General features: G+C 35.1%; 1 protein-coding gene across 3 annotated transcripts in view; it reads right to left on the bottom strand.

Moving 5' to 3' along the window:
• Positions 1-26957, bottom strand: part of ANO3 (anoctamin 3) — a 474780-nt gene that overhangs the window by 139209 nt on the left and 308614 nt on the right. For all 3 annotated transcript variants that reach the window (XM_010389365.2, XM_010389364.2, XM_010389366.2), the window contains 3 exons: positions 19808-19966; positions 11072-11172; positions 2413-2457 (listed from right to left, as the gene is read on the bottom strand). In XM_010389365.2, the coding sequence (XP_010387667.2) occupies positions 2413-2457; positions 11072-11172; positions 19808-19966 (305 nt within the window). The remainder of the gene's footprint in view (positions 1-2412; positions 2458-11071; positions 11173-19807; positions 19967-26957) is intronic.

Genomic DNA, 26957 nt, shown 5'->3' with positions numbered 1-26957 from the left:
GACATCTTGCAAACTCAAGATATCATGGCATAATGTAAAAATAGAGCTTTAGGTTTATTTGCTACAATCTGGGAAAAGCTAAGAGAATTCTATGAAAACTGAAAATAAGTCTGGATTAAAGGATCAAAGGGACTTGACTGAAGCACATACTCTGCCAAACCAGCTGTGAAAGCAGGGCATGGGGTGTGGGTGGGGATGGTAAGGGAGTCTTTTTTTGTTTTCCAACCTGGAAAACTGGTTACTCTCTGTTCTGCTTCCCTTGCAGAGTCATGTTTAAGATGCTTTAATAATTGAATGTGAAAATGCATTGTGAATAAAACATAAATTGCAGTGATAATAAAACCAACAATTTCCTCTCAACCTGCTGGAGAAGTGATGATCTTCAAAAGCTGGGTAATTGCCTGTACATTATTTATCCCCAAATATGTACCGGTCAAAACTAAGCATGTGAGAAAAATACCTTTCCCACTTCAAGAAAAGAAAAGCACAAGTGAAACTAAATGGCCATGTTTGATTTCAATTTTCCACTTTTCAAACTGTCTACAGATTGAGTTTACAAATTTTGTAATTTTTTTCAGTTTAACGTTATATAATTTTATAGACTCCTTTTCTATTTATTCCCTACCCCTCCCATGTGAATCCACAAAGACATAGAATAAAGAGAATTACTTATTATAAGTAAAATGAAAAGGGGCGGGCTGTAGCAAGGTTCAAGATATTTTAATAATCACTTGGAATAATTTGATAACAGAATTTTCATTTTATGAACTTACACAGAAAATAAGAAACATAAAAGATAAAACAAGTAATGAGACATATTAGTGTTCATTTTTCTAGTTTACTTTTAAATTTGACCAAAACAGAGAAAAGAACATTTTTTACATTATTAAAAATGTTTCTTTAGGATTTAGTATATGCATTTGTCATGATAGCTTTATATAAACAGACATTTGTTCCAATTTTAATGTACAGAATACGTACTTCTCCAAGTCTTCAAAGGAAAGATTCTTGTTTAACAGAAAACCCACTAATTATGTAGTAGCAAAGTCTCCCTAATTCTACAGTAGCAAACTGCAGCAAACCTAGAGATTTTATCAGCCATCCAACAATAAGCAGACATATGCAGAGCAAAGACAAGAAAAACCTGCAGTTGTAAACTTGCAAATTATAATATTCCAATTGCTAATTTTATTAGCAAAAATGCCTGGGAATTTGCTACACAGACCAGGACCAAATACCCACATGGGAAGTGAGAGCTCATTCTAAATGAGAATACGTTAACCTGACAGAAAAATGTGACTTGGTTGAGGGAGCATCATTAATTTAAAGAGGAAAAGCTATTTCAGTGCTAATTTCTTTAATATTCATCTTATTTTCAAGTTTTTTTCTCCATAATTTACTTTTCTTGTCACTCAATACTGCCATGCCTAAAATTAATGCTCAAAAGAGACCAACATTTTCCCATTCTGATTTATAAAGTTTGAAATTACATTCCATTTTCTTTGGTAAAGAAACTAGATTTATTGAATCATTTCCTAAAATGGTCTGTTATTCACACTCTACAGTTATTCCAGCTTTTGTGTTATTCTGATTTGTAACATACATCCTGCAACACCATTTAATGGAGCATACTCTACCACATTCACATGCTTTATCTTTGTTAACTGATTCTTTGGCGAGGTGCAGAAAACTGTCAAGGGTAAGAAGCTTTTTATTTGAGCATTCATTAAATGGAAGCTGATTTCTTCCAGTTAAATAGTGACAAGATGATTCAGGTGGAAGAGTGTTTCTTCTGTTTCAGGGTCGTGGTTTGATTAACTCCTTTTCCATAGTTATTCTTACCACAATAAGTAAAGAGCTAATGTTTTGAGGTAAAGCTCTTCAAAAGTGCATTTTCAATACTAGGATAAGAAAGGTACCTTCTGGGGTTAGAATAAGAGTGAGTCTGCAATTCAAAAGATGCTATATGGCCTTGGCAAAGCACCTCATCTCTCTGAACACTAGTCTTTACCACTTCTTTCAAATGAGAGAACTGGACTGAATGATACAGAAGGTCTTTGTTGGGTTTATTGTTCTGTTACTGTGGGTCATCATTTAACCATCGATCCTGGTCTTGTAACTATTTTTAAAATTAAAATATTATAACATGTGAACTTGCAATTAAAGGCCTCCTTCCATAACATTAGAACATGGGAAGATTCCAAGAATGGTAATGATAAATTGTAACAAAAAGATTATCGGATTTTAAATGTTATTCAATTTGGCGTAAGTCATTTTGGAAATCTCTTCGACAAATCAATAGAATTTTTCTTCCTACAATTTACAACTGCTAATATGGGGAATCAAATATCTTCTTCTGCTTTTTCCAAATGACAAAAGTGGTTATAAAGAAATGATTCATCACCCACCAACCTGCCCATTGATTTGCTCCTCCCGTCAGTGTAATAGCATTTTTTCCTGAAAAAATAATAGAAAACAGCTGAGGAAAGTTACAGGAAAATAAAGTGATATGAGTGAATGACAACATTTAATCATATTGAGCATTTCTATACCCCAAGTTCTATATGCTTAAGAAACTCAAGATGTTTGAAATAACCCAGCATACTATGAGGAACATCAACTTTACATTGTTTTAATTTCAGAATCTAAGATACTAATAACAAAGACACTCTAATAAATCAACAGACCACTTTTGCAAAAAATACAATTATTTTTAATTCTATTTATTGAAAGTCTGTCTTCTGCCACTCAATTTGTACTAACTGAATTATTTTCTTACATTTTATATAAGGCCATCCATCCATCCCTCCCTCCTTCCATTTTTCCATCCATCCATCTACACATCCATTTAGTACATATGTAATAAATACTTCTGATTTGCTAAGGAGTGTAAGTTATAACCACTAAAACTTTAGAGAAAAAAGAGGTAGGGTCAGTTTGTGCCCTCAAGAAGCTTCCTTGATAGTTGAGGTGAGAAGTCATCAGTTAAAATAAAATGTGAAAATGCAAGAAAACAGAGAGGCTATGGAAATACCCAAGAAAGGGAGCTCAATTAGTTTTTAAAGGTGGAGGATGAAGGACACAGGGAAGTTGTCCCAGAGGAGATGTCACCTGTATTGAATCTCAAAGCATGAATGGGAGTAGTCTTTTGGGTAAAGAGGTTACGCATGACATTCTAGACAAAGGTAGCAGTAGCATATAAGGTAGTTATTGGGACAAAATCAAGTATTATAAAATTTAGATAACTTCAGCCAATTTGGCAGTAGCTAGAGTATATACTAAAAGTTGATGATTGTGATAAAAGAGTGGAGGATGGTAGACAAGGCACAGATGATAATGGGCCTTAACAGCTAATGATAAGGTTTTCGGATGAAAAGTAATGGAGAAGATACTGAGTGTTTTAAGTAGAGTTATAGCATTTCTTAGAGTAACTAAAAATTAAGATGACATAATTAATTCATCTCCTAATTTTCTATACATGCTCATGTTGGAGCTCAGGAATCTGAGATTCTCGCTCTTCCAATATACCTCTTTATCCCCACCACTAAAATTCATTTCACAGGATCAGTGAACTGCTCTATGGTGTGGTACCTAGAAAGCAGGGTTAATAGGACAACTGATATTTAGCCCTAAGTATGTTATTAGCTGCTTAGAAAACTTGAAAACTTTTGGAGATATCATATTTCATTGCAATCCCTTTCACTGCAAACTTTTGGAGATACCATATTTCACTGCAATCATATTGCCAGAAAATAATTTTAAAGTTGTCCCTGCCATATTCCAACACTAACTTCAAATATGGAACATTGAAGCTTGTTATATGTATCCTAAACTCACACTTTAAATCCTTCTCCATTTTTTTTCAAACACATACAAAAGCTTGTGTGCGTACTTCACTCAATTCTTACTGGACAGTAAACTCATCTCTTCTTCAGAACCACCCCTACATAGATTGTCTTGCACTATTTTCCCTGAGGTAACACAGCTCTTCACTTATGGCTAATGAATAAATGAATGAGCCTTTGTTTAATTCACAGTTGCATTTATCTCTTTCAGTGCCAGAGAGTATTTTTCATTTAATAAACACTTACTAAATACAGTATTTAAAAAAAAAAAAAAAAACCTACAACTGTGGAAATTGGTATAAAATAATTTCCAGCATCAAACAAATCCAGGGACATCATTAAAAGGAGATAAAGTTTACAACTGTAACTATCAGGAGTGGATATGGTTAGGAATATTATAAAAGAATATGGAGAGGGTTGGTTGGCATTTGAACTAAACACTACTCTCTATCTTTATTGACGGTCTGAATATTTCTCTTAAACAATTAAGAAACGATTGAGATAATGTTTTAGGAGAAGTAAAGAAAATGGAGAAAGTCACACAAGATGAATAGAAATACACTTATATGGTAAGAACAAATAAAAATGAAAAATAATAGACTTAATTCTCCCTCTTGAAAATGGAACAGATTTCTCCTCCCTCTCTCTTCTGAGAGCATTAACTTAAGAAAACTTGCCATCATAAGTACTTTCTCCTGTCTTTGAAATGTATATTAATTCTTTAGAAAATGAGATGGGCCTTTTGTCAGGATTTAGGGGCCATCTTTTCAAAATGCAAACATGAAGGGAGATATCAGTCCCCTGTCCCCAGTTTCTGTGAGAGGTAGGAGCTTAACTTTGGCGGCTGCCTTGAGCCAAGTAGCAGAACTACCTCCTGTCAAAAAGATATGAGAGGTTTTATTTCTCTTCATATGAAGCTAATTAACAGCCCAATTACCAGGTGAATCTATGATGAACTATGAGTGATGAACGGTGCTGTCAAGTCCTCTTACTTAAGGGATTGATATGGTTTGGCTTTGTGTTTCCACCCAAATCTCATCTCGAAGTGTTTTGAGGTGGGGAGGTAATTGGATCATGAGAGAGGTGTCCCCCATGCTGTTCTCACGATAGGATAGTGAGTGAGTTCTCACGAGATCTGAGGGTTTTATAAGTGTTTGGAAGTTCCTCCTTCGTTTCTTCTCTCTCCTGCTACTTTGTGGTGCTTGCTTCCCCTTCCACCATGATTGTTAGGCTTCCCGAGGCCTCTCCAGCCATGCAGAATTGTGAGTCAATTAAACCATTTCCATTTATAAATGACCCAATCTCATGGATGTTCTTTATGGCAGTATGAAAATAGACTAATATAGGGCTAGTTATTGTTTATTTTAAGAACATGCTTGCAATAGGTTGTATTTGTTTGGCTATATTTAAAAAATGAGATTTCCCTCTGTCTTTACAAATTTTAGTGAATTGACTATGATATGCATCACATTCTGGTTTAATGTTTATTCAATAACGAAATGGTTTTCTTCCTTTTCTATCTTTGTGGAGAGGTTTTCTGGGTGGGGGCAAATTTTGTTTTTATAGTCTCAATATACCGCATATCTTTGATCCAGGAAGCAAACAATAAACTGTAATTCTCCTTAATTCTTCTGTATAAATGAATGTGCAGGGCCAAATCCTTTTCTACCTATAATCTTCCATCCTGTAATTTAGTAACTGCATACTGTTCATGTACAGTGCTTTATTTTTCCCTTAATTTTTCATTTGAAAGGTTCTGCTATTTTATACCTTGTGGCAAGGCTGCAGTCATCTATCTACCTATTACAACAACCACTTCAAATTATAAGTAAATGATTGTCTCAACCACTGTTTCCAGCCAGAGTTCAACACAGTCATTGGCTACATGTAGAGATGCCTGTGGGGCTAACTGAGGAGGACAGTTAATTGGGTGAAATCCTGATGCCCATGCTCCCATCTATTTCATAGATTGGGCTCCCTTTAGATTTTATATTTCATATTATTTTTGCATAAAAAGTGATCTAAGTTTAACTCCGATTACGATAAAAATGATAGCTCTTAATGTTTTAAAAATACAGCCCCAAAATTTGCTTTGTTTAAAATATTTGCGGACGAATGAGCTTGACAAAAAATGTGAAGTTGGCCCTATCTGGGCACTCCATCTGAGAAGCCACAGGATGACTGAATTATCTTAAAATGTGCTGAACTCTCTTAACGTGTGAGAGGTAAGCATGAATAGGAATCAGCTTTGGATCACAAGAAAAATGCTAAAAGGATCTGACATTTCTGGAATGCAGAAGCCACAGGCTAAGTCCTTCCTGATATGACAAAAACCAGAAAATGTAGACTATTATAAACCTTTGAAATTGTCCTGGTTAGATTTGAAACATCAAGTCCAACATGTAGGTCATATTTACTTTGAAAGAAAAGTCAAGAAAGAAGTGGCTAGAAAAATGTATGCAAATTAAAATTTTACACATACATCCAAGCAGAAAATTTAGATAAAATGCTCAAGATTCATGTTTATAACAGAAGGAGGAAGAAGAAAACTTGCAGAAAGGTTATAGCTAACAAATCTTGCAACTTTTCTTTGTTGAATCTGACAGGTCGGATCATTTCAAAGATGAATAAATATGGAACTGCTCTGTATGGGCAAAATATTGAATGCATAAATTTTTTAAAAATATTATCCTAAAAAGAGATGTATATGTTTCCTATTTAGGTTATTATTTTGTATAATTTAATTTTAAGTCAGTGTTTGTTCTTGAATATGCTAACAGTTGTCAATTGGAGACTAGATTGGCCATCACGAAAATACTCTGCCACTTAGTTTCTGCTTGAATAGCATTCCCTTATTATGAGTTGGCTGCTATCTCAAATTTCCCATGTACATTGTAAATAAATGACAAGTTAGTTCCTAAGGAGTTAGTTAATGTTACATCCATTATTTAAACTGATTTGGAAGGATGTTTCGAAAGAACTCCGTGTTCTAACAGTTCTCAAACTGTTTTCTCAAGAACACCAGTATCACATGGAAATTAGGAAAAAGCTATACAATTTATAACTGTCTCTTGAAATTTATAAAATATATAAGGACTATTAAAATATTTAAATCTCCAAGACAAGAGTTCCTTACCATGGGCATCACAAACATTTGGAATGCTTGCTAAAACTTTATATACCCAATTCCATTCCAAAGCTAATATGCCAGAATCTCTGGGAGCAGGTTCCAGAAACTTCATTTTTATTATTTCCCAGGTCATTTTAATGTGCTCTAAAAACTGAGAGCCACTTCTCTAAAAACATTTTCAGTAAATACTCTTATTTATTAACTCAGAAATTCAGAAACAAATTTGGTCACAGTATATTCTTTCTTTAAGATCCTGTTGAACTAGTATTACTTTGACACACTTTGGAAAATTTGCATATTTTAAAATATTTTTATTGGTAAATCATGAGAATTTCCATGGTATTTTCTAATGGTTTCCACAATCGCAATGCAATAATCATATTTTTCTTGAAAAACATTATAAAGAAGAAACTTCAGGCAAAACACCAATTAATAGGGATAGTAACTGCATATGTTCCATGTTTTTCCCCCTTTTTCATTTTTTCCTTGGATATAGTAGAACTCTTCTTTTACATGAATTCCTACCAAGCAATTTAAAAATGAACATAATTTTTTAAAAAAATGGTCTGAGTCAAGAAAGCATCCTCTTCAAAATCTCCCTTGGGACAGAGGAACACTGGTGGCACACAGCCTGAAGACCTAAGCTATACTTCATACAAAGGAAGGTCACTCAGAATCCAGCAAGAGAATGTTTCTAATGTATTTCTTAGGAAGAGAAACAAAGAAAGTCTTGTGATAAAGATTTTTTAAATCTAAGTTAACGAAATAACAATTATTCCATCACTAAGAGTTCCTTGAAGTTTATTTGAAAAGGCAGAAATAAGGGAAAAGAAAAGAGGCCAAACATACTCTGACTTCCATTGTTTTCTAAATTAGTAAAATTCAACTGAGATGGTGGAAAGAGTAATATGAGAAGTATTACACCATAGAATGTGTTCCCATTGTCTCTGTAAGCCTTTTCCTGGATAGAGTACTGCAGAATGAACATATGTTAAAGAAAGAAAAGCTATTTTTGAAATTATGAAAATCAAATATTAAGGGTAAGGTAAACATTTGTTACCAATTGCAATAGACAAAGCAGTTGCATTCCCCCAAAATTCACATGTTGAAATTCCAGTACTTAATGGTTCTTAGAGGTGAGGCCTTTGGGAAGTACTTAGGCCATGAGGGTGGAATCCTCATGAATTGCAGGAGAGGCCAGAGAGCTAGCTAGCTAGCCCTCCTTCTACCATGTGATGATACACCCCAAAAGAGGGTCCTCACCAGAGCCCAACCATGCTGCCACTTTGATCTCAGACTTCCAGCATCCAGAACTGTGACAAGTAAATGTTAGTTGCTTAAGACATCCAGTCTGTGGTAATTTGTTCTACTATCCCGAGCCAATCAAGACATTGAGGTTGTATTTATAATTCACTATTCTATTGAATGAAAGTATAATTACATCTTAATAACAGGTGGCTGTGCCAGATCTAAGTTAAATAATGCCAAAAATGGACAGAAAAAAATGGAACCAATCTTCTGGAATCATGGCAAACATCCGTTTTGTATGAAGTCTAGAGGAGGCAGGTGGAAGACATGCTGCCTCTGTGAACATATTTTATACCATGTTCACTCAACCTGAACGGAACTTTATACTGATGTGTACTGAAATGACATGCTTATGATAGTTGCTAAGGGCTTTTTCCTCTTTAATCTACAAGGAAATTAGTTTGTACATAAATTCAGTTATGATGCTTAGAAACAATGATGAAATCATAGAATAAGGGGCATGATGAAAGATCCTGAAATTAGGATTAATTTATTAGATTTTTTTCTGTAACAATTTTATCCTGATATTAGAAAACAGGTCATTATCGTGTGTCATTCTTTTGCATCCTGTGTTTACATTAATGCAGTCAAATTAGAACTTGTGGAAAATATATACTTTTGTAAGAATATAAAGAAAATAACAGAACCACAATCCCATTTATCAGAAGCAATCCTTTTTAATCTCTTATTATATTTCATTAAAATTGCATTGCTATATATTTTACATGATTGAAATCCCTTGTATGAATAATTGCATATGCTGTGTATTTTATTTAAAATTTTATATTTAATATTTCCCCCAAATCACTAAGAAATCTTTGTAACCATTCATTTTATAAACTAACTATATTTCATTGCAAAGTTGTATTCTAATTTGCTTATAATCACTAATGATAGCATATGAAATATTTTATTTTTCACAATTATAAATTATACTTCAGTGAATATTTTTTATACGTGTTTCAACTATAATCATAAGATAGAAAGTGGAGGCTATGAAAAGTTGTAAGGCTCACAGAAAATGTTTTCAAATTGAATTTCAGAATATTTTTATGAAGTTTGACTCCCACTGTGAAAAAGCAAAGGTGATTATTAACCATATTTATGCTAAATTTGAAGATTGCTACTCGTAAAATTATTTGAGAGTTTAACATTTATTTCACTGTTTTTATGCTGCATGGTTTTGTATAACATGAATATGCACAGCCCAGAGAATAAATTTGAGCAAAGAGCAAGTATTCTGCCATTATCAGCATATTATTATTATACATTATCATCATCTGTAATAAGTCCAAGTCAAGTATTTTAAAAGACTTTTTAGAAGGTTATGTAGTGTGAAGATAGAAAAATTCCAGAACTCAAGAAATGTTGTTTAGCACAAATGCAAACTTACCTAGCTGTACCCTCAAAATGAGTTCAGTATAATGACCAGAATTGAAACTAGCCTCTACTAACTTCAAACTCTCTAACCATAACACAAATAATATCTCACAGGTGCTTATTTGCTTCTTTCAGAGGTACTTCATAAAAATATACAAACCTCAGGGTTTTTTAAAGGAGTCTTACTCATTATTTTTATAAGGTGCTGAGGAATTGGAAATAATATTTTCCTTTATTTATCTTTTTTAAAAATTTTATTCTGTTTTGCCAAGATCCTTGAGGAATTATTTGCATATATTCTAAATACGAAATCTATAGAGAATTTTTAAACCCTTAGCCAAGCATGAATATAAGCTAATTTAGGTGTTTAATTCTAATATTGTCAAGAAGATTCTTCAGTAGTTTTCAATACTTAATTTCTGATTTATGGTCAATGACTATGGTTGCATCTTTGAAGCCCCAGGTGTTTTAAATGACTAAGAAGATGAGGCTCAATACCTCACATTTTATCTTGAATACTGTGGAGGTTTGTCATAATATTTGAGAATATCAGCACTTCTACCAGAGTTGGACTCTTTCATGCTACCAGATCTGAGAAATTTCTCCATATTTTTGAATTGCGCTTAATTTTCACTTATATTCATTATTTAGAGGCTCCTACTTGGCAATTTGTTTGTGCTTAACCTTTTAAAACCTTAGCAACTGAGGAAGCATATTAAGCTCCACATCAGTGTACATGTTCATGTCTTCAATGTGAGTAAATAATTTGCATAGTAAGAGCTTTGTTGAATTTTACTGTGAGAAATGATGGAAGAAAGTGACACATTCTGCATAAAACACAAGATACTCAATATAGGGAAACGGATGCCTAGTTAATCTTTACTTGCCTAAAGGAAGGACTGGAAAATCTTGAAAGAAGCAGTCCTCCTATTGCCATTTATTTCTTGTTATTGAGGACAGAATTAAGAAACCATCCTGGTTGCATTGACCTGAGAAATGATTCTTGCTAATGACTATACGGAGAAGGACAATTTATATACAAAGAAAATGCTATGCACTTATACTTTCGGCCTTCCACAAAACTAAGAAGGGTTCTGCCCACCCATATGAAATAAGAAGTGAGACTGATCTTGTGAATTGTTGTAAGTTAAAATGGAAAATAACTGTTTTACTTTCCCACTAGGCAGGTCCACCTTGAAATGACATAGTGTCCAGGGAATCAGAAAGTTTACCAAATTAGACAAACAAATTAGGAAGGAAAAAAAAATAACTGTTCAGAATAACTGAAACTTTGAAAAAAAAAGCATTTTCTCTGTAGAAGGGGTTGCATTTGTTGCTCTAAGGTGATGCAAAAGATAGACTCATTTTAATACATATTGAGATAAAATAAAGTAAAATTTGAAAGTACCTGAAGGGCATCCTGATATTCAGCCTCTCTGCATACTTGCACAGCGTGTCCCATGGAATGTGAATTTTAATAAACATGATATCGTGGCTTGCAATAGCTGGCTGCAAATGATAGTAAGATAGGCAACATTATTTAGAATCAGAGCTGATGGTATCATGCCACAGTTCGATTTGGGAATAAAGAACATTGTCCCCTTGACTATGCATGATCACTGTCACTGATTTAAAATAAATGTATATGTATAAAAAAATCTTAATGAAGAAAAACCTTGATAAAAATGTAATAATGACACTGTGTACAAGAAATAACCACATATGTGCATTACTGTATTTTCTTACATTGATGATTTTCAACATACAGAATCCCCAATCAGAACAATCAATCATGAACCAATTAAAAATGTGGAGTTATTTTTGATGGGCTTTTTATCATGACCTCATTCCTGTTCAGAGGGGGAAGAAAATACTGCCAGTTACCACCAGTCATTTATTAACTAATTCACTAATTTTTCTACTACATTTTATTGAGTAACTACTAGGTCCTCAAACTATGTGCTTGGTCCTGTGATAATACTGGAAAAAAACTGGGTATAAATCATACAAGTCTGTTAGCTCACAGAGTTGTCATATTTGCTTGCTTTCTTTCATCTTTTCATCCGCTTTTACTTGTATTAACAAATAAGAATTAAAGTGTCTTTGACTAGACAAAAGGTTTTTAAGCAGAGTCAAGTATGCATAAGGATTATGTAAAGAGCTTTTACAAAATGGGGTACTGTGGTTTAATTCTTGGAAATTCCAGGATTGTTTGCTAATCTGATACCCTTTTGAATAAGAGAATCATCACGATTCTTAGATTTGGTTTAGTAGTCTAAAATAAGTAAATAAATAACTGACTCCCTAGGCATCATATATCACTCATATTCATACCCTTTTTTGAAAGAAAGCCAACACAGTTATTCCCTGAAGATCCTACAATATCTGAGGTTCATAGAGCATGGAACAAGTTTATGTCCATTCTAACATTGAATTACACAGAGCTTATCCTTCATGTGATTATAGGAGCAAAACATCTGAAATAAAAGAACTGTTTTTTGCTTCCCTTTACATGCACCCACCAGGTTAGACACAGCTGAGCTCCATTTGATTAACACTGTTCATTGTATTTCCATTAGATGTAATTTATCAAGAAACATATGAATCTTAAAAGCTCAAGAATAGGGTAGAAATTACTCAATTTAATTTAAAATCATGTATGTTTTAAAATTAAACTATAAAGTTTTCATATGCATATATTACTATAGCCCCAAATTCTAAGCAGGGCTAATTTCATGGATTTGCCAGATGATATTTTATTTTTGTATTACCAACATTTCTACACAATATTTGGAGAACCAATGTCATTGGCCTAATATTCAAACCTAGAAGGCAACCTGGCTACCCTTTCCATTGGGCAGGCACCTTCACAGACCAGGATTTGCCAGTTTGTTCCATAGAGTATTAGAAGCAAAGAAGTGGGGGCTCATTCCATGATCAACTAAATTTTGGGTTTCTCATTAGAGGACTTCTAAGACACTTTAATATGCATGCATTTGCTAAAAAATATCCAAGCACGAGATAAACTATGCTGAATTTCCAAACTTCTGGATCAAGGATTGTTTTTTCCCCATAGCTTACTGAGGTACTAGTATTTTGCAAATCACCATGGGAAAACAGCTTAAGATGCTTTCATGTCAGTGCAAATTCCAAAGGACTTTTCCTATTTAAAATACATTTGTTTCAAATTAAAGACAAAGGATTATTAAAATGAAAACTGACAATGTCAGAAGTAAACATCATATGTCTCAAATATCTATAGGTCTTTGAATTCAGACCAACCAAAGTTACACGTATTATCTATGTTTGGGAAAAATGTATATAATTTTTTAAAAGTGACTATTGATTCATTCAAATAACCATTTGTTTAAAAACATATCACCCAGCTGGAAATCTGTCACTGATCAAAGAAAAGAGAAGATTGTGATTTTTTTTTCCAATATCCTTTAGTGAATCTTCCAAATTTGGTGGAAAAGTTTTTGTGCAGGAATGATAGGGATGACAAAAACTTTTTAAAACATAAAGTGTTAAGCATACATCTATTTGAATGACTCCTTCATCCAGGGCAAGTGAAAGACGTGTCAAGTTTTATTATACATTTTCCTGCTTTATGCTTACAAAAGTTCTTAGGTAAGATGATGACAAAGATCCTTCATTTGAAATCATCGTGTTGGCTACCAGTGTTACACCAACTTGCCTCTCATCAAGCGTAGTTTGAATTTCCTCAATCTTTACTGCCTACTTGGAAGAGATCACATGGTATAAATGAAAAAGCATGGTATTTGGAATTTACAAAGACTTAAGTACAAATTCTATCTCTACCATTTACTATCTCTATGGCCTTAGAAAAATTATTTAACCACTCTTCAGTTTTCTCATCTGGAAAATGAAGAAAATTGTCTCTGCCTCACAGAGGGTGAATGCTATAAAAGACTGGGTGCCTCATAAAGTATCCATGCCTAATAAATTCTCCAGAAATATTTTTTCTCAGTTGACAGCATGTCTCTCAAATAAGAAACTACCCAAAACGATGATTACTTTCAAAGCCTGAATCTTTCTGTCTACTCAATTCATCTTTGGTAGAGCCTCTTCCTTAGCTCTGTAAACCTTCTGTATAGACCTTTCAGTTGCATAAGCATAAAGCCAGCATTAACCTATGATTTGGGGAGAACTCTGAAGGACAGTGACCTGAATCAAGGTTTAATTTGATGAGTTAAACGTTTTACTCTGAACTGGGCATAAATTTTCTTAAAAAAAAAAAAAAAAAAAAAAAAAAAAAACTATTTCTGTAGACTTAATAATTTATTTGGAAGATTTGTCTTTTTCATCTTGATGTATTAAATTGTTCTATGCCTATATTTATTTTTTGTTCCTGGGGAGACATGAGTTCTTATTCAGAGGTAATACAAGGAGAGAGAAACTGAGACCCTGAAGATTAAAGAAAACCTATCTAGTCCTCATTTTCCCCAGAAGCTGGAAGAGTGACCTTCATGAAAATGAATGCGTCTAGACTCAAACAAAAACGAATCTACATCCAGACTGAGATATTTGACATGTAGGGATATGTAAGACTGAGTAACCAAGACCTTGAGAATACACTGATCATTTGCATTCTTCCTAATGGTTCCATGCAGGGTTTGAAAGTAAAATTTCTATTGTGGAATAGATAGACCTTGGGACAAGAAATAATTTTTCAGGAGCTGGGCCTTATTTTGGTGTGAATGGAGGTCTCATTCGCCTTCAGAACGTCATGGTTCCTGAAGTCTGGGCATATTGGTTGCCATAGTACAGTAGTAACATGAAAGAGTGACTAATATGTGATGAATGCTGGAAGAGATCTGGGAAGATTTAAGCTCAACTGCAGGAAAACTTGGGTCTCCTACTACCAGGTTGTTCCTGATTTGTTTTACTTTACCATACATATAGCCAGATTCTGATCCCTCTCTGCCTCCTTCACAGCTATCACTCTGGTTTATATAATTATCATCTTTGGTTGGGACTCCTGTAGTACTTTCAGGCAGCACGCTTTGCTCACACTGTTGTCCCCAGTGGTCTTGACCCTTCGCACAAGGGTCAGGATGACCTATTTAAGTGTAAGTCAGGTCATGCCATTTCTTAGAACCTAATTTCATCCAGAGAGAAAGCCAAAGTTTCTTCAATGACTTACACAGCCTTTTATAATCTTACCCTTGATATCCCATAACCTCCTCTGCTAATACCCTTTGTCTCACTCATTCCACTTCCATCATTTGATCACTTGCTAGTTCTTGTCTGCCCTTGCTTTATCTTTCTTATAGCCTCTCTTTTTTTTTTCTATAGCATTTTTACTTTCATTTGCTCTGTAAAAGTCAGGAGAGAAGATTCTTTGTTTTGCTTATGTATCCCTAGCACCTAGTTCTGTGTTGGACATACAGTAGGCACGCACTAAGCATTTATAAAATGGATAAATAAGTTAACCTATTTTGAGAACACATTTTATGTAATTTATATCTAAGCCGGTGTGATGGAGACAAGAAAGCAAATAAGCCTGGACTATTCTGGAAGAGGGTGCTGTGTCAGCATTCAAATTAGCATCATGAACAGCTTGCCTAGTACTGGTTATTAATTCATTACTCTCAACCTCTAGGATGTAAAATAATCGAATACACTTCAATAAGGGGATGCTTTAGAAGGATGTTTCTGCATTGTAGTAACTACTATCAACGAGTAAAATGTCAAGCTAAGTGCATACACGTAACATTTCTCATTTTGTATGTCTTAAAACATATAGAGATCTTTATCAACCAACATGAATAACTGTCTTTCATAACTTATTCAACTTAATTTCTCTTTATCTATACCTCTACTTAAAAAACAAAGCAGAAGAAAAGAAATGTAGTTTCATTTTCTTGCAGCTACTGGGCAGGGGGCTGGTGCAGGGCTGATGCTGTCAGGGAGAAAGATTACCTTTTCCCCGGGAATCAAAAGCTGCCAATCTGGCACTATTCTGTTCAGCTCTAATGAAGGCAAGCTCCTCAGAGAACAAAACACCCACTGCCTTCACACTTCACATTATTATTTAATTATTCCACCCCAAATTTCCAAGAGGCTGGAGATTCACTCTTGAGAGAAGAGAAAACTTTAAAATTATGTCTTTACAAAGTCACTCTGCAAATTGTTAGCACAGAGTGGAAAGAAGGTAGGATATGATAGCTCATAGCTTTCAAGTCTAAGAGAAAGACACATTTCTAATACGAACTGCATCTCTAATGCCGCCCATGATCTCTGTGCATCCAGTCTTGCCCTTCAAATCTATGTTGTTTTCAGTAATCCAAATTTATCTTTTTTGAAAACAAATGTGATCATACTAACCTGCTTAAAATTATTCAATAACTTCCCATTTTTCTTAAGTTAATGATCAAAAGTCTTAAACTAGAAAAAAAGAATGACTTAACTGCATTCATTCTTTCCAATCTCATTTAGTACCCCGTTTTTTTCTGGTATTGAAAAATATCCATGTCCTTCCTCCCACCACCATCATGATCTTTAATTGATCTATGCTGTGGTGGGATCTGGCATCAATAGTTTAAAAAAATCACCACTTGACTCTAATATACAGCCAGTATTGAAAACCACATCTAGCCCTTTTATTCACCTACATTAGCTACTATTCATTTTTCAAATCTCAATTCAAAGTTTATTTTAAAATTTCCCTCCTTCCCTTTCTTCTAGTCTCCCCTCACCCTCCAGACCATACCACTGCCATTGTTGCAAACCATTTAGCACCATTTACTTTCCTTTTATGCCACTTATCACAGTTTGAAATGATAAAGGTTATCCTAGTAAAGAATTTTAAGCATTGTATTAGTAAGTGTAGATTGAAAGTCACCCTGGGTGAGATCATCTTTCTTGTGCAGTCTCTGAAGTACTCTCTTAGTTGTGCAAGCATTATTCAAGTGGAAAGAGTGTAACAAGTTTTTTTGGTTTGTTTTCTTAATTTGCAGCACTTTCCCTTGCTTGCATAGGCAGAGTTTTTACAGAGGTTTGGGTAAAATTTCATAAGGCTTCTATGGCCTTTTCAGAGGGAAGATATAAAAATCTCCCAACTCAGCTTCAAAACTAATAATATCTATTCTGGAAAACTGGGGTAGCTTAAACCTTTTCACTGTTAGGAAACTAAGTCAGAGTTACACAGTTGGGAGGACAGAGAAAGTCAAGACTGGTAACTTGTGTTCAACACAATGGCAGCAGTTTGCAGCAACGGCTGCTTCCAACAATATTCTATTGAGGTTGAATACACCTCCTGATCATGCTGTCCTGGCAATTTATTTAACAGTAGGAAACAAATCCTAAGAATGTGAATGTGGACTAAAAGAACTGTAATTGTGGGTAAGAACCCTCTCTGTTCAGGAATAACAGTAGACAAATGGACACCGTCCTGCTGAGAGTCAATCTAAACAAAGACACCATTTGGGAGTGATTTGAGAGTGAGAGCTCAAGAATAAATAGACTTCCTTTTAAAAGCAGAACAGGACCCTTTTTGGATGAGTAACATCCAGTATTATTCTTGGGAAAAGTCTGGAGGAACAAGGAAGAGGAAGATTCAGAACTGAGAATCTGAGCTTTCTGGCAAGAAAACTAGGTAGAAGCTGAGAGCAATACCTGTTACGAATATACAGATTTCATGTCTGACTCCTATACTGACTATAAATTTAGTCAAGGCAGTGAGTTTGTTACTTTGTTACTTATCATATTTCTCAGCAGCTTGCTCAGTGCTAGCCAAAATAATGTGCTGAATGAATAAATAGAGATACATGAGAAAACAAATACCAGTATCATAATAAGATCTATGTATAAACTGCTCTGGGAGCAGATGAAGAGTGATTAATTCTATTTGTATGGAGGAGAAGTTACAAGGATATCAAAAGAATAAAAGTCTATCACACAACACTGAGTTCATGAGGTTTTTTTTTTTTTTTTTTTTTTTTTTTTTTTTTTCCAGTAAGTACTTATTTAATTAGCCACCAGTGATTGGGGGAGGAGGTGGAATATTCTGGGTTAAAACTTCCTGGAAGAGGAATAATAAAGAAACAATAAAAGGAGTCAACAGAAAACTGAAGTCAGAATTATACTTGCCAGGCTCTATAACTCTAGGTTGTGTATGAGTAATTCTTTCCTCGTAAAGAGTCAAGTCATGGTGTGTTTGTTATTTCATACATATTAAAGGATTTTAATAAACACAAATGGATTAGTTTTTCTTTTCTTTTTCTTCTTCTTTTTTTTTTTTTTTGAGACAGAATCTCGCTCTGTCACCAGACTTCCAGACTGGAGTGCAGTGGCGCCATCTCAGCTTACTGCAAGCTCTGCCTCCCGGGTTCAAGTGATTCTCCTGCCTCAGCCTCCCGAGTAGCTGGGACTACAGGCACACGCCACCATGCCCAGCTAATTTTTGTATTTTTAGTAGAGATGGGGTTTCACCATGTTGGTCAGGATGGGCTCGATCTTTTGACCTCATGATCCACCCTTCGTGGCTTCTCAAAGTGCTGGGATTACAGGCGTGAACCATTGTGCCCGGCCTAAATGGATTAGTTTTTCTAGGGCTACCCCAAACTGCAATTTAGTACTTCCTAATGGGTGTTCCTCAGAAAACTAATTCCAGGAGATGTTCTGTGGGGGAAAAGGGATTCCAATATTATATCTAAGTGCCTACTAACACTCTGATAAAGCTTGTTAGCAAATTATCTAGATATTTCATCAAAAAGTTTTTTTTTTCTTTTGTTTCTTTTGTTTTTCTTGTTGCTCCTATTTTTTACAACTAGTTAAAACCCAATGGTAGCGCCGGGAGCAGTGGCTCACGCCTGTTATCCCAGTACTTTGGGAGGCCGAAGTGGGCGGATCACTTGAGGTCAGGAGTTCAAGACCAGCCTAGCCAAACATGGTGAAACCTCGTCTGTACTAAGAATACAAAAATTAGGTGGCCATGGTGATCGGTTCCTGTAATCCCAGCTACTTTAGAGGCTGAGGCAGAATTGCTTGAGCCCGAGAGGCAGAGGTTGCGTTAAGCCAAGATCACGCCGTTGCTCTCCAGCCTGGGCAGCAGAGTGAGACTCAAGTCTGAAAAAAAAAAAAAAAAAAAAAAGTAGTAATTTAGGTGTCTCTGTAATAGTTAATTAATTTTTTTTTCTCAGTAGAGGAACAGCTGGGTAAATCCCTAAGTTGTAATAATATGTATCTAGTAAAAAGCTGAGTTGGTTCTAAATGTAATGGCAATTTAAGATATCTGTAATATATTGCTAAATGACAGGAGTGAATAGCAGAATAATATAGATAGATACATACATACATACATATGTGTGTATATATACATATATATCATGGCTAATTTTGTGTAAAATTTTATATATTTGTATATACTTAGAAAATATATTGAGGGGCACCTAGCAAGATAAAAATCAAGTTGTTAACAAGACCACCAAATGAGAGAAGGGTATGATTTGAGAGATTGTAGATACTGACTTTGGCTTTTATTTTGTACATTTCTATACTTTTAATTTTCTACCTTAAGGTTTGTTCTTTCTGTAATGAGGTTAATGTGTTTTCTATAACCATACAAGGTATAACTAAAATAGTGAAAATTTTCTTCTTTTAATTTTTCTCTGATACTAGGATTATGGAGGATATGCTTTTCCTTCTTTCTATTTTTTTTCTAGTGAGTCTTGGTACTTTTATTGTTTCACTAGAAAAAGTAAATTCTTCCAAGAACATTTTTTTAAAAACTCACAAAAGAAAAAGATTTGGGAAGAAAACCACTCACAGTTCCAGCACTAAAAAACAGACATTAATAGTTTGGCAAACCTTTTCTTTCAAAATGTTATTTTCCTTTTCATAAAGTTTTCTACTTTACATGACTATAATCATTCCTTATTCAGTTTTTAAAATTGCAAAAATAGTCATGCCATTTGAAAATACTTACATTGTACAGAATTATATAGATTAAACAGTGAATATTTAATAGGGCTACGTACATGCATTTATTTAACATTTGAAAGAAAAGAACTATGTATTTTATAAAGTCATGTGATACATATTTTCCTTTCTAAACCATAAGTGATTATATCTGTTCCAACACATTTTATCACATAACTAATAATAGTAAAGCACCTACCTCCTTCTCCAGCATCAAGCCTTCTGCTCTGAGGTTCTTTTCAAATGTGTTTCTTTTGTCATATTGTATATTTGTCTTTCTATAAACCAAGATGTAATCAATTCTCTTTTTGCCATCTTTGAACAGAGGTCCACTGGATGCTATGTAATTCATGTCATTCTGCAAATAAAGCAATGATTGTTAATGGTGTGGGTTACACAAGCACATATGTCTTAGTTACAGTTATTTCCATTTGAACACTAGCAATACAATATTGAAAAATGTACTTTTAATATTTCTACCGTAAGATATGAAAATACAATTAAAGAGAGTTTACAATCTACTATAGGAGCCACATTAGCAAGTGATGTTCCAGGATATAAAATTAGGTGGTCTGATATCTGAACATGGGTTCTTTGGTGCTGGCATAAAAATGCATATGTTTTATTCAATAAGACCCATGAAAATAATATCATGTAACAACAAATAATAAAATGATTATTTATTTACTAATTTATTTCATCATAAAATAATGCTAACATATGTTGAATATTTACTAAACATCATGACCAGACATAAGTGCTTTCAATACTTTATCCTATATACTACTCACTACATGCATTTCAAAGATAAAGACACTAAGGCTTAGTGTCTATAAAGCTTATAAATACTAATAACTGAAACCAATTTTATTTCCTGTGTTGAATAATACTCAGTCCAGACATTAGTTTCCTAAATGTATACTTAGTAATACTGAAACCAAAAAATAATTCCTAAGCTGTTTGCTTTGGGAAATACTTGTTGCTAGAATATATGACTCCAAACCAAATAAAACAGCTTACTTTTCAAAATAAATTGCTTGCTCAGCAAGACTGCTCTAGGGCCTTCATTCTGTTTACTCACCAACCTAAGCTATTTTTAATGGACTCTGCCCAATTTTCAACCAAATTCCTGCCTTACAAGACCTACCGATTACCCAGTCCAGGCGGTGAGGATCCTTTGAAAACTCTTCCCTAACTTCATCCTTCTAAAGAGCTACTTAGACTATCTGTATGGTATTCTTACTTGCTGTAAGTAATTTTAATAAATCAGCTTTATTGATCAACACATTTTCTTCATGGTCCTCTTAAGGGGGCTTTTCCAGTATATTGCCCAAGATCAGTGAGGAGCCAGGACTTGAACCCAATACCTTCTGACTCCAAGTTCATGTTCATAACTATTATCTACCCTATCCTTCTTTCACTACTTTCCTTCAAACTATTTGGACATCTTTACCAACTCTCTATTTCATATTTCCTATACAGGCATTCTTGAGATTCAAAATGCTTTCCAACGTCTGGGGAGATATTAGATAATTTCAGACAAAAGCATTTCAGACTGCTTTGGAGGACCCTGACTGGGGCAGATATGCAGCTCCAGGTGAAAGAAGTGAGGACCACAGCAACCTGATGTTTAAGGAGATAAGGGCCAATGAGTCATTCAAGAAACAGAAAGAATATCCAAGAAATAGTCACCCTAGAGCAGCAGGTTAGGCTGCCTGAGGGGCCTCTAGTGGGCTGTAGTTCTGCAGAGAGATTAAGTTCAATTGCGTAAATTTATAGTAGTAGAGACTTCCAAGTTCAAGAACAAGAAAGCTTTACACAGTCTTTTCTTCAATGAATGAAAACGTTCTGAGATTTCCAGGATTAACCTGGAATCCTGGCAGATTTCACAGGATCTGAAAAGAATTATAAAGTGACTAAGTAACTCCAGTGAGGCCACCAGGGCCTTGTAGTTCCATAACATGGTAATAATGACAAAAGTAGCTATCACTTATCGAACACTTACTATGTGCCACGCATTGTGCCAAGTGTTTCATAAGGTTATTTAATTGTCATAACCCATGAGGGTAAATATTGACATGAGTACATAGAAGCCAAAGAAGTTAAGTGACAAACAGATATCATAGAAAATAAAATAATGAAGCCAGCATTTTGATCAATTTGATACCTTAGCTGGTGGTCATGACCACTATATTTAAAAAGATAAACAGCCATATACAAATAAACACTCCTAGGACTGAGGCTTGAGTAGTTTAAAAAGGGTAACAAAAAAGGCCATTTCCAGCTTTTACTGAGAGAAGTACTTTTAGGTGAGGGAATTTTTTTGCCACAGAAGGCACAGTTAAATTCAGATTTTAGAGGGCATTTGCCTCCAACACTTCAGACACATTTTTTTTTTTTTTAAACAAGGTCACTAATGACATATTCATTGCTGTATCCAGTTAGCAAGTTGTTATCTTTTTTTTTTTTTTTGAGACAGAGTCTCGCTCTGTAGCCCAGGCTGGAGTACAGTGGCACTATCTCAGCTCACTGCAAGCTCCACCTCCCGGGTTCACGCCATTCTCCTGCCTCAACTCAGCCTCCAGAGTAGCTGGGACTACAGTACAGGCACCCGCCACCATACCTGGCTAATTTTCTTTTCTTTTTTTTTTTTTTTTTTTTTTTGTTGTTGTATTTTTAGTAGAGATGAGGTTTCACCATATTAGCCAGGATGGTCTTGATCTCCTGGCCTCGTGATCCGCCTGCCTCGACCTCCCAAAGTGCTGGGATTACAGGCGTGAGCCACTGCACTCGGCCAATTTGCTGTCTTTTAAATTTATCTTCCTGTGGTGGAATCACTTTCACCTACTTGATATACCTTTTTCTTTTGACTCCCAAGATATCTAACGTGTCTGCATTTTCTCCTAGTTAAGTGGTCACTCGTTCTCTCTTCCTCTGATTTGTCAATTAACTATTCATTGGTTCTTTTGCCATTTTTTCCCCCTATATACTCCCTTCTTGTGATTTCATCCAAGCTCTTGGCTTTCAATAACCATCTATATGTTGACCACTACATAGTAGATATTCACAGGCTTGTATATCCAACTGCCTTCTTGATTTCTTCACTTGGATTTCTAACGAGCGTCTCAAAGTTAATTGTCCAAAATGAAATTGTTTATCTTCTCCAAACAGGTGCTTCCCACAACCTTCTTTATTCTGGTTGATGGCAACTTTGTCCCTTCAATTGCTAACATCCAACATCTTGAATCATTTCTCTCTCTCTCTCTTTCTTACCCATCAAACATTCAAATCATCAAGAAAATCTTTCAAAATATATTTAAAATCTGACCACTTTCTAACACCCACATTACTACCACCATTACTACCACTCTGATCTAAACCATAGTAATCTTTCTATTGGATTATTGCGGTAGCCAGGCTTGTCTCTTTGCTTCTATCTTGTCTCTTCTATAGTTTGTTCTCAACATGACAGCTGAGTTATTCCAATGATTCTTGACATTATAGATGAGATAATGTAACTCCTCTCCTCGAGCCCCTCCAATTGCTCTCCAAGTTACTCCTCATTCTTGATTCCACTTCCCCTGATATATATATATATATTTTTTTTCTCAGCATCTGCTAACTTCTAAGTAATATATAATATAGTGCTAGCTAATTTATTTATCTTTTGTTTGCTGACAGTCTTATTCTACATGGATATAAATTTCAAGAAGGTAAGAAATTTTTTAACATTTTGGTTTACATAGTATTTTAAACATCTAGTCCACAGCCAGACACATTGTTGGCATCAATAAATATTTATAGAAAGAAGGAAAGAAGAAAGAAGAGAAGGAAGAAGGGAAGCGAATACGCATCGTTCTATATATTCAGATAGGGTTGACCTCAAGAATACTGGCTTAAAAAAATCATGTGGTCATTTGTCATCCTCTCCCTTCTGACATTTATAACAGAACAAATTATAATACGCTAAAATGAAGAATCACACAATTACAGTAGCACTGCAATTAGTTACAATTTGACTTGCTTTTTCACTTTATATCTGTGACCCACTGCTTATAGGCATCTCCATGCTGATCTCAGAAAAGATTAGGTGAAAATAAAATAATACACAAATTTTCCTCCAGGTTGTCTTAAAGTATGCTACTCTCCCAGTGTAGTAAAGATAATCAACTGAGTCTCATAGTATTGGTAACATATTTAATCCCAGGTGAAGGCAAAAGTCCTTCAATGAGAAGACCTAGAAATCAAGAGACTGGTTGGTAGAATATTAGTAAGACAAAAAGAGTTTTAAAAATATTTTATATGCTTTTCATATTTTAAAAGTGGTATGGACTGAAAATGGAACGCTAATAGTTATTATCCATTACTCTGATTCTAAGCTAAGTAAATGCTAAACTCTCCCAGAAAGATAGCTATCTGTTTTAAAAACCCACATCTTCATAAAAAGAAGTAACCTATTATACCCAAATTTTGTCTCTCAGTGAGTAAATAAGTTCACAAAATTATTAAATAGAATTTTTATTTAATTATATAAATTCTAAATATTTAATGATGAGTTTTTACCAGTTTTAACAGGCACAATAAAAAGTAGATATCAAAATGTCAATAGAGAAGCATAGCAAATTTTGGAAACCTCTTCTGAATTGTGTTGTAAGAACTCAGTAGAGGTTTTATGTAATTTTAAGGTTGATAGTGGTATACTTTATTTTAATATGTATGACAGCCATTCACAAACACGTCAATTAACCCATGTTCAAATCTGTTGCTTTAAAACAGAATTAACTGAAAACTAATTATATATGTCATTACATCTAGATAAAAATAACACAGCTTCTTGAATTGTTTGGTATAGTTGACCAAACATAAAATCATGATTCATTTCATAAGTTATATGAAATAGTGAAATGCTTCCCAATTACTATGTGGAATGCATTCGATTTAGAGTTTTTTCATGTTTATCGTTTCTAGAGGACAGAATAAAATTTGCTTCTTCTCAGAGAAGCTGGGATGCAGCTCATGCATCAGGTACCTACCTAATCTTGCAAACAGTTTTGAAAATAACTAAATCATTAATGTGTTTGCAAACCATGAAGCTCAGATACTTTCAGAAAAGCTGATCTTTCTAACAATTATCTCAAGAATATGCAAGTTATGGCTCATGTTGAGTAGGAACCCTTTGCAAATATTTTAGGCCATTTGCAAAACAGTAGTAGAGATGTGCCCATTTGCACGAGAACATGTTTTAGGGTACTCTTTAAATAAAATTATGGCAGTAACTGCTTGTCTTGGTGAGGGTGACAGACTTTTTTGTTTTCCTGAATGTTTATTCTTCTCAATCTAGCAAGCATCAGCTAATACCTGTGTGCTAAACTGTAAGGCTAAAGAAAACAAGACATTGAAAACTTTAAGGGATTTTATCATATACTTGAAGTTATAGGTATGTGAACATTGCATTACAATGCTCTACTATGCACATTAATAGAGTTATGAGCTATAAAGATATGAAGAATTTCAGAGTGTACCCAGAATAACCCTGATAGGTACCAACAGACACCAAAAGTTATATTATCTTTGTGAATTTACCACAGCCAGTCTTAATCTAGCACATACAAAATTAGATCATGTCATTAACAGTAGGTGATTGCTGGTTATCTGTTAACCATACTTGTGAGTTAGTAAAATGTACCAGGACACATTGGTTAAGGTGTTAAGAACTGTATTCAGACATACTTGGAATCTAATTTACTGCTTTCTTAGGCATTTAATGTCACTGCTTAGACTAAATTCTACAGGTTTTAAATGAAGATAATAATGTTGCCAACATTGTAGAATTATTACTATGGCTAAATGAGATAGTGCAAGGAGGAACACTTGCAATACTGATTCATTTCAGGAGATCAGAAAAATGTTGAGTATTTTAACAAAAAAAGGTCAGGTAAAACTATATAATGTATTCATTTACATTGGGATTTTACTTGTTTTCCAATAATACAAATAACCCCTTTTACTTTCTGGAAAATTATCTTTCTCATGACAAAGACAGTTGGAAACAGATAAGTAATGTGAATGGCATTGATGTGAATATGGAATCATAGCAAGGGAAAATAGAAGTCGAAGTAGAAAATAGAAGTATGTATAATTTTGAAACATGATTCACTACAAAACACAAAAGTGCAGTAAAAGAATTCATAGCTTCATGAGTTATTACAAGATAAACACCTACATAACCATTACCCAAATTAAGAAATACAACCTCGAGGGGCATGCCCAAGATGGCCGAACAAGAACAGCTCCAGCCTCCAGCTCCCAGCATGAGTGACACAGAAGACAGGTGATTTCTGCATTTTAAACTGAGGTACTGGGTTCATCTCACCGGTGAGTGCCAGACAATCAATCGGTACTGGTCAGCTGGTGCAGCCCAAACAGTGAGAGCTGAAGGAGGGCGAGGCATTGCCTCACCTGGGAAGTGCAACGAGGAAGGGAATCCCTTTTCCTAGCCAAGGGAAACTGAGACACACAACACCTGGAAAATCGGGTAACTCCCACCGTAATACTGCACTTTACCAAGGGTCTTAGCAAACGGCACACCAGGAGATTATATCCCACACCTGAACCGGAGGGTCACACGCCCATGAAGCCTCCCTCATTGCTAGCACAGCAGTCTGAGATCTAACTGCAAGGTGGCAGTGAGGCTGGGGGAGGGGCACCCACCATTGCTGAGGCTTAAGTGAGTAAACAAAGCCACCGGGAAGCTAGAATTGGGTGGAGCCCACTGCAGCTCAAGGAGGCTGGCCTGCTTCTGTAGACTCCTCCTCTGGGGACAGGGCATAGCTAAACAAAAAGCAGCAGAAATAAATGCCCCTGTCTGATAGCTTTGAAGAAAGCAGTGGATCTCCCAGCACAGAGGTTGAGATCTGAGAACGGACAGACTGCCTGCTCAAGTGGGTCCCTGACCCCTGAGTGCCTAACTGGGAGACATCCCCCACCAGGTGCAGACCCACACCTCACACGGCCGGGTACACCCCTGAGACGAAGATTCCAGAGCAAGAAGTGGACAGCAACACTCGCTGTTCAGCAATATTCTATGTTCTGCAGCCTCTGCTGCTGATACCCAGGCAAACAGGGTCTGGAGTGGACCTCAAGCAAACTCCAACAGACCTACAGCTGAGGGTCCTGACTGTTAGAAGGAAAACTAACAAACAGAAAGGAGACCCATACCAAAACCCCATCAGTACATCACCATCATCAAAGACCAAAGGCAAATAAAACCACAATGATGGGGAAAAAGCTGTGCAGAAAAACTGGAAATTCAAAAAATCAGAGCACATCTCCCCCTCCAAAGGAATGCA

Source organism: Rhinopithecus roxellana, chromosome 15 (genome assembly GCF_007565055.1).
Source record: "Rhinopithecus roxellana isolate Shanxi Qingling chromosome 15, ASM756505v1, whole genome shotgun sequence".
Lineage (NCBI taxonomy): Eukaryota > Metazoa > Chordata > Mammalia > Primates > Cercopithecidae > Rhinopithecus > Rhinopithecus roxellana.
The sequence above is the reverse complement of the archived record's forward strand: the minus strand, read 5'-3'. Positions and strand labels throughout refer to the sequence as shown.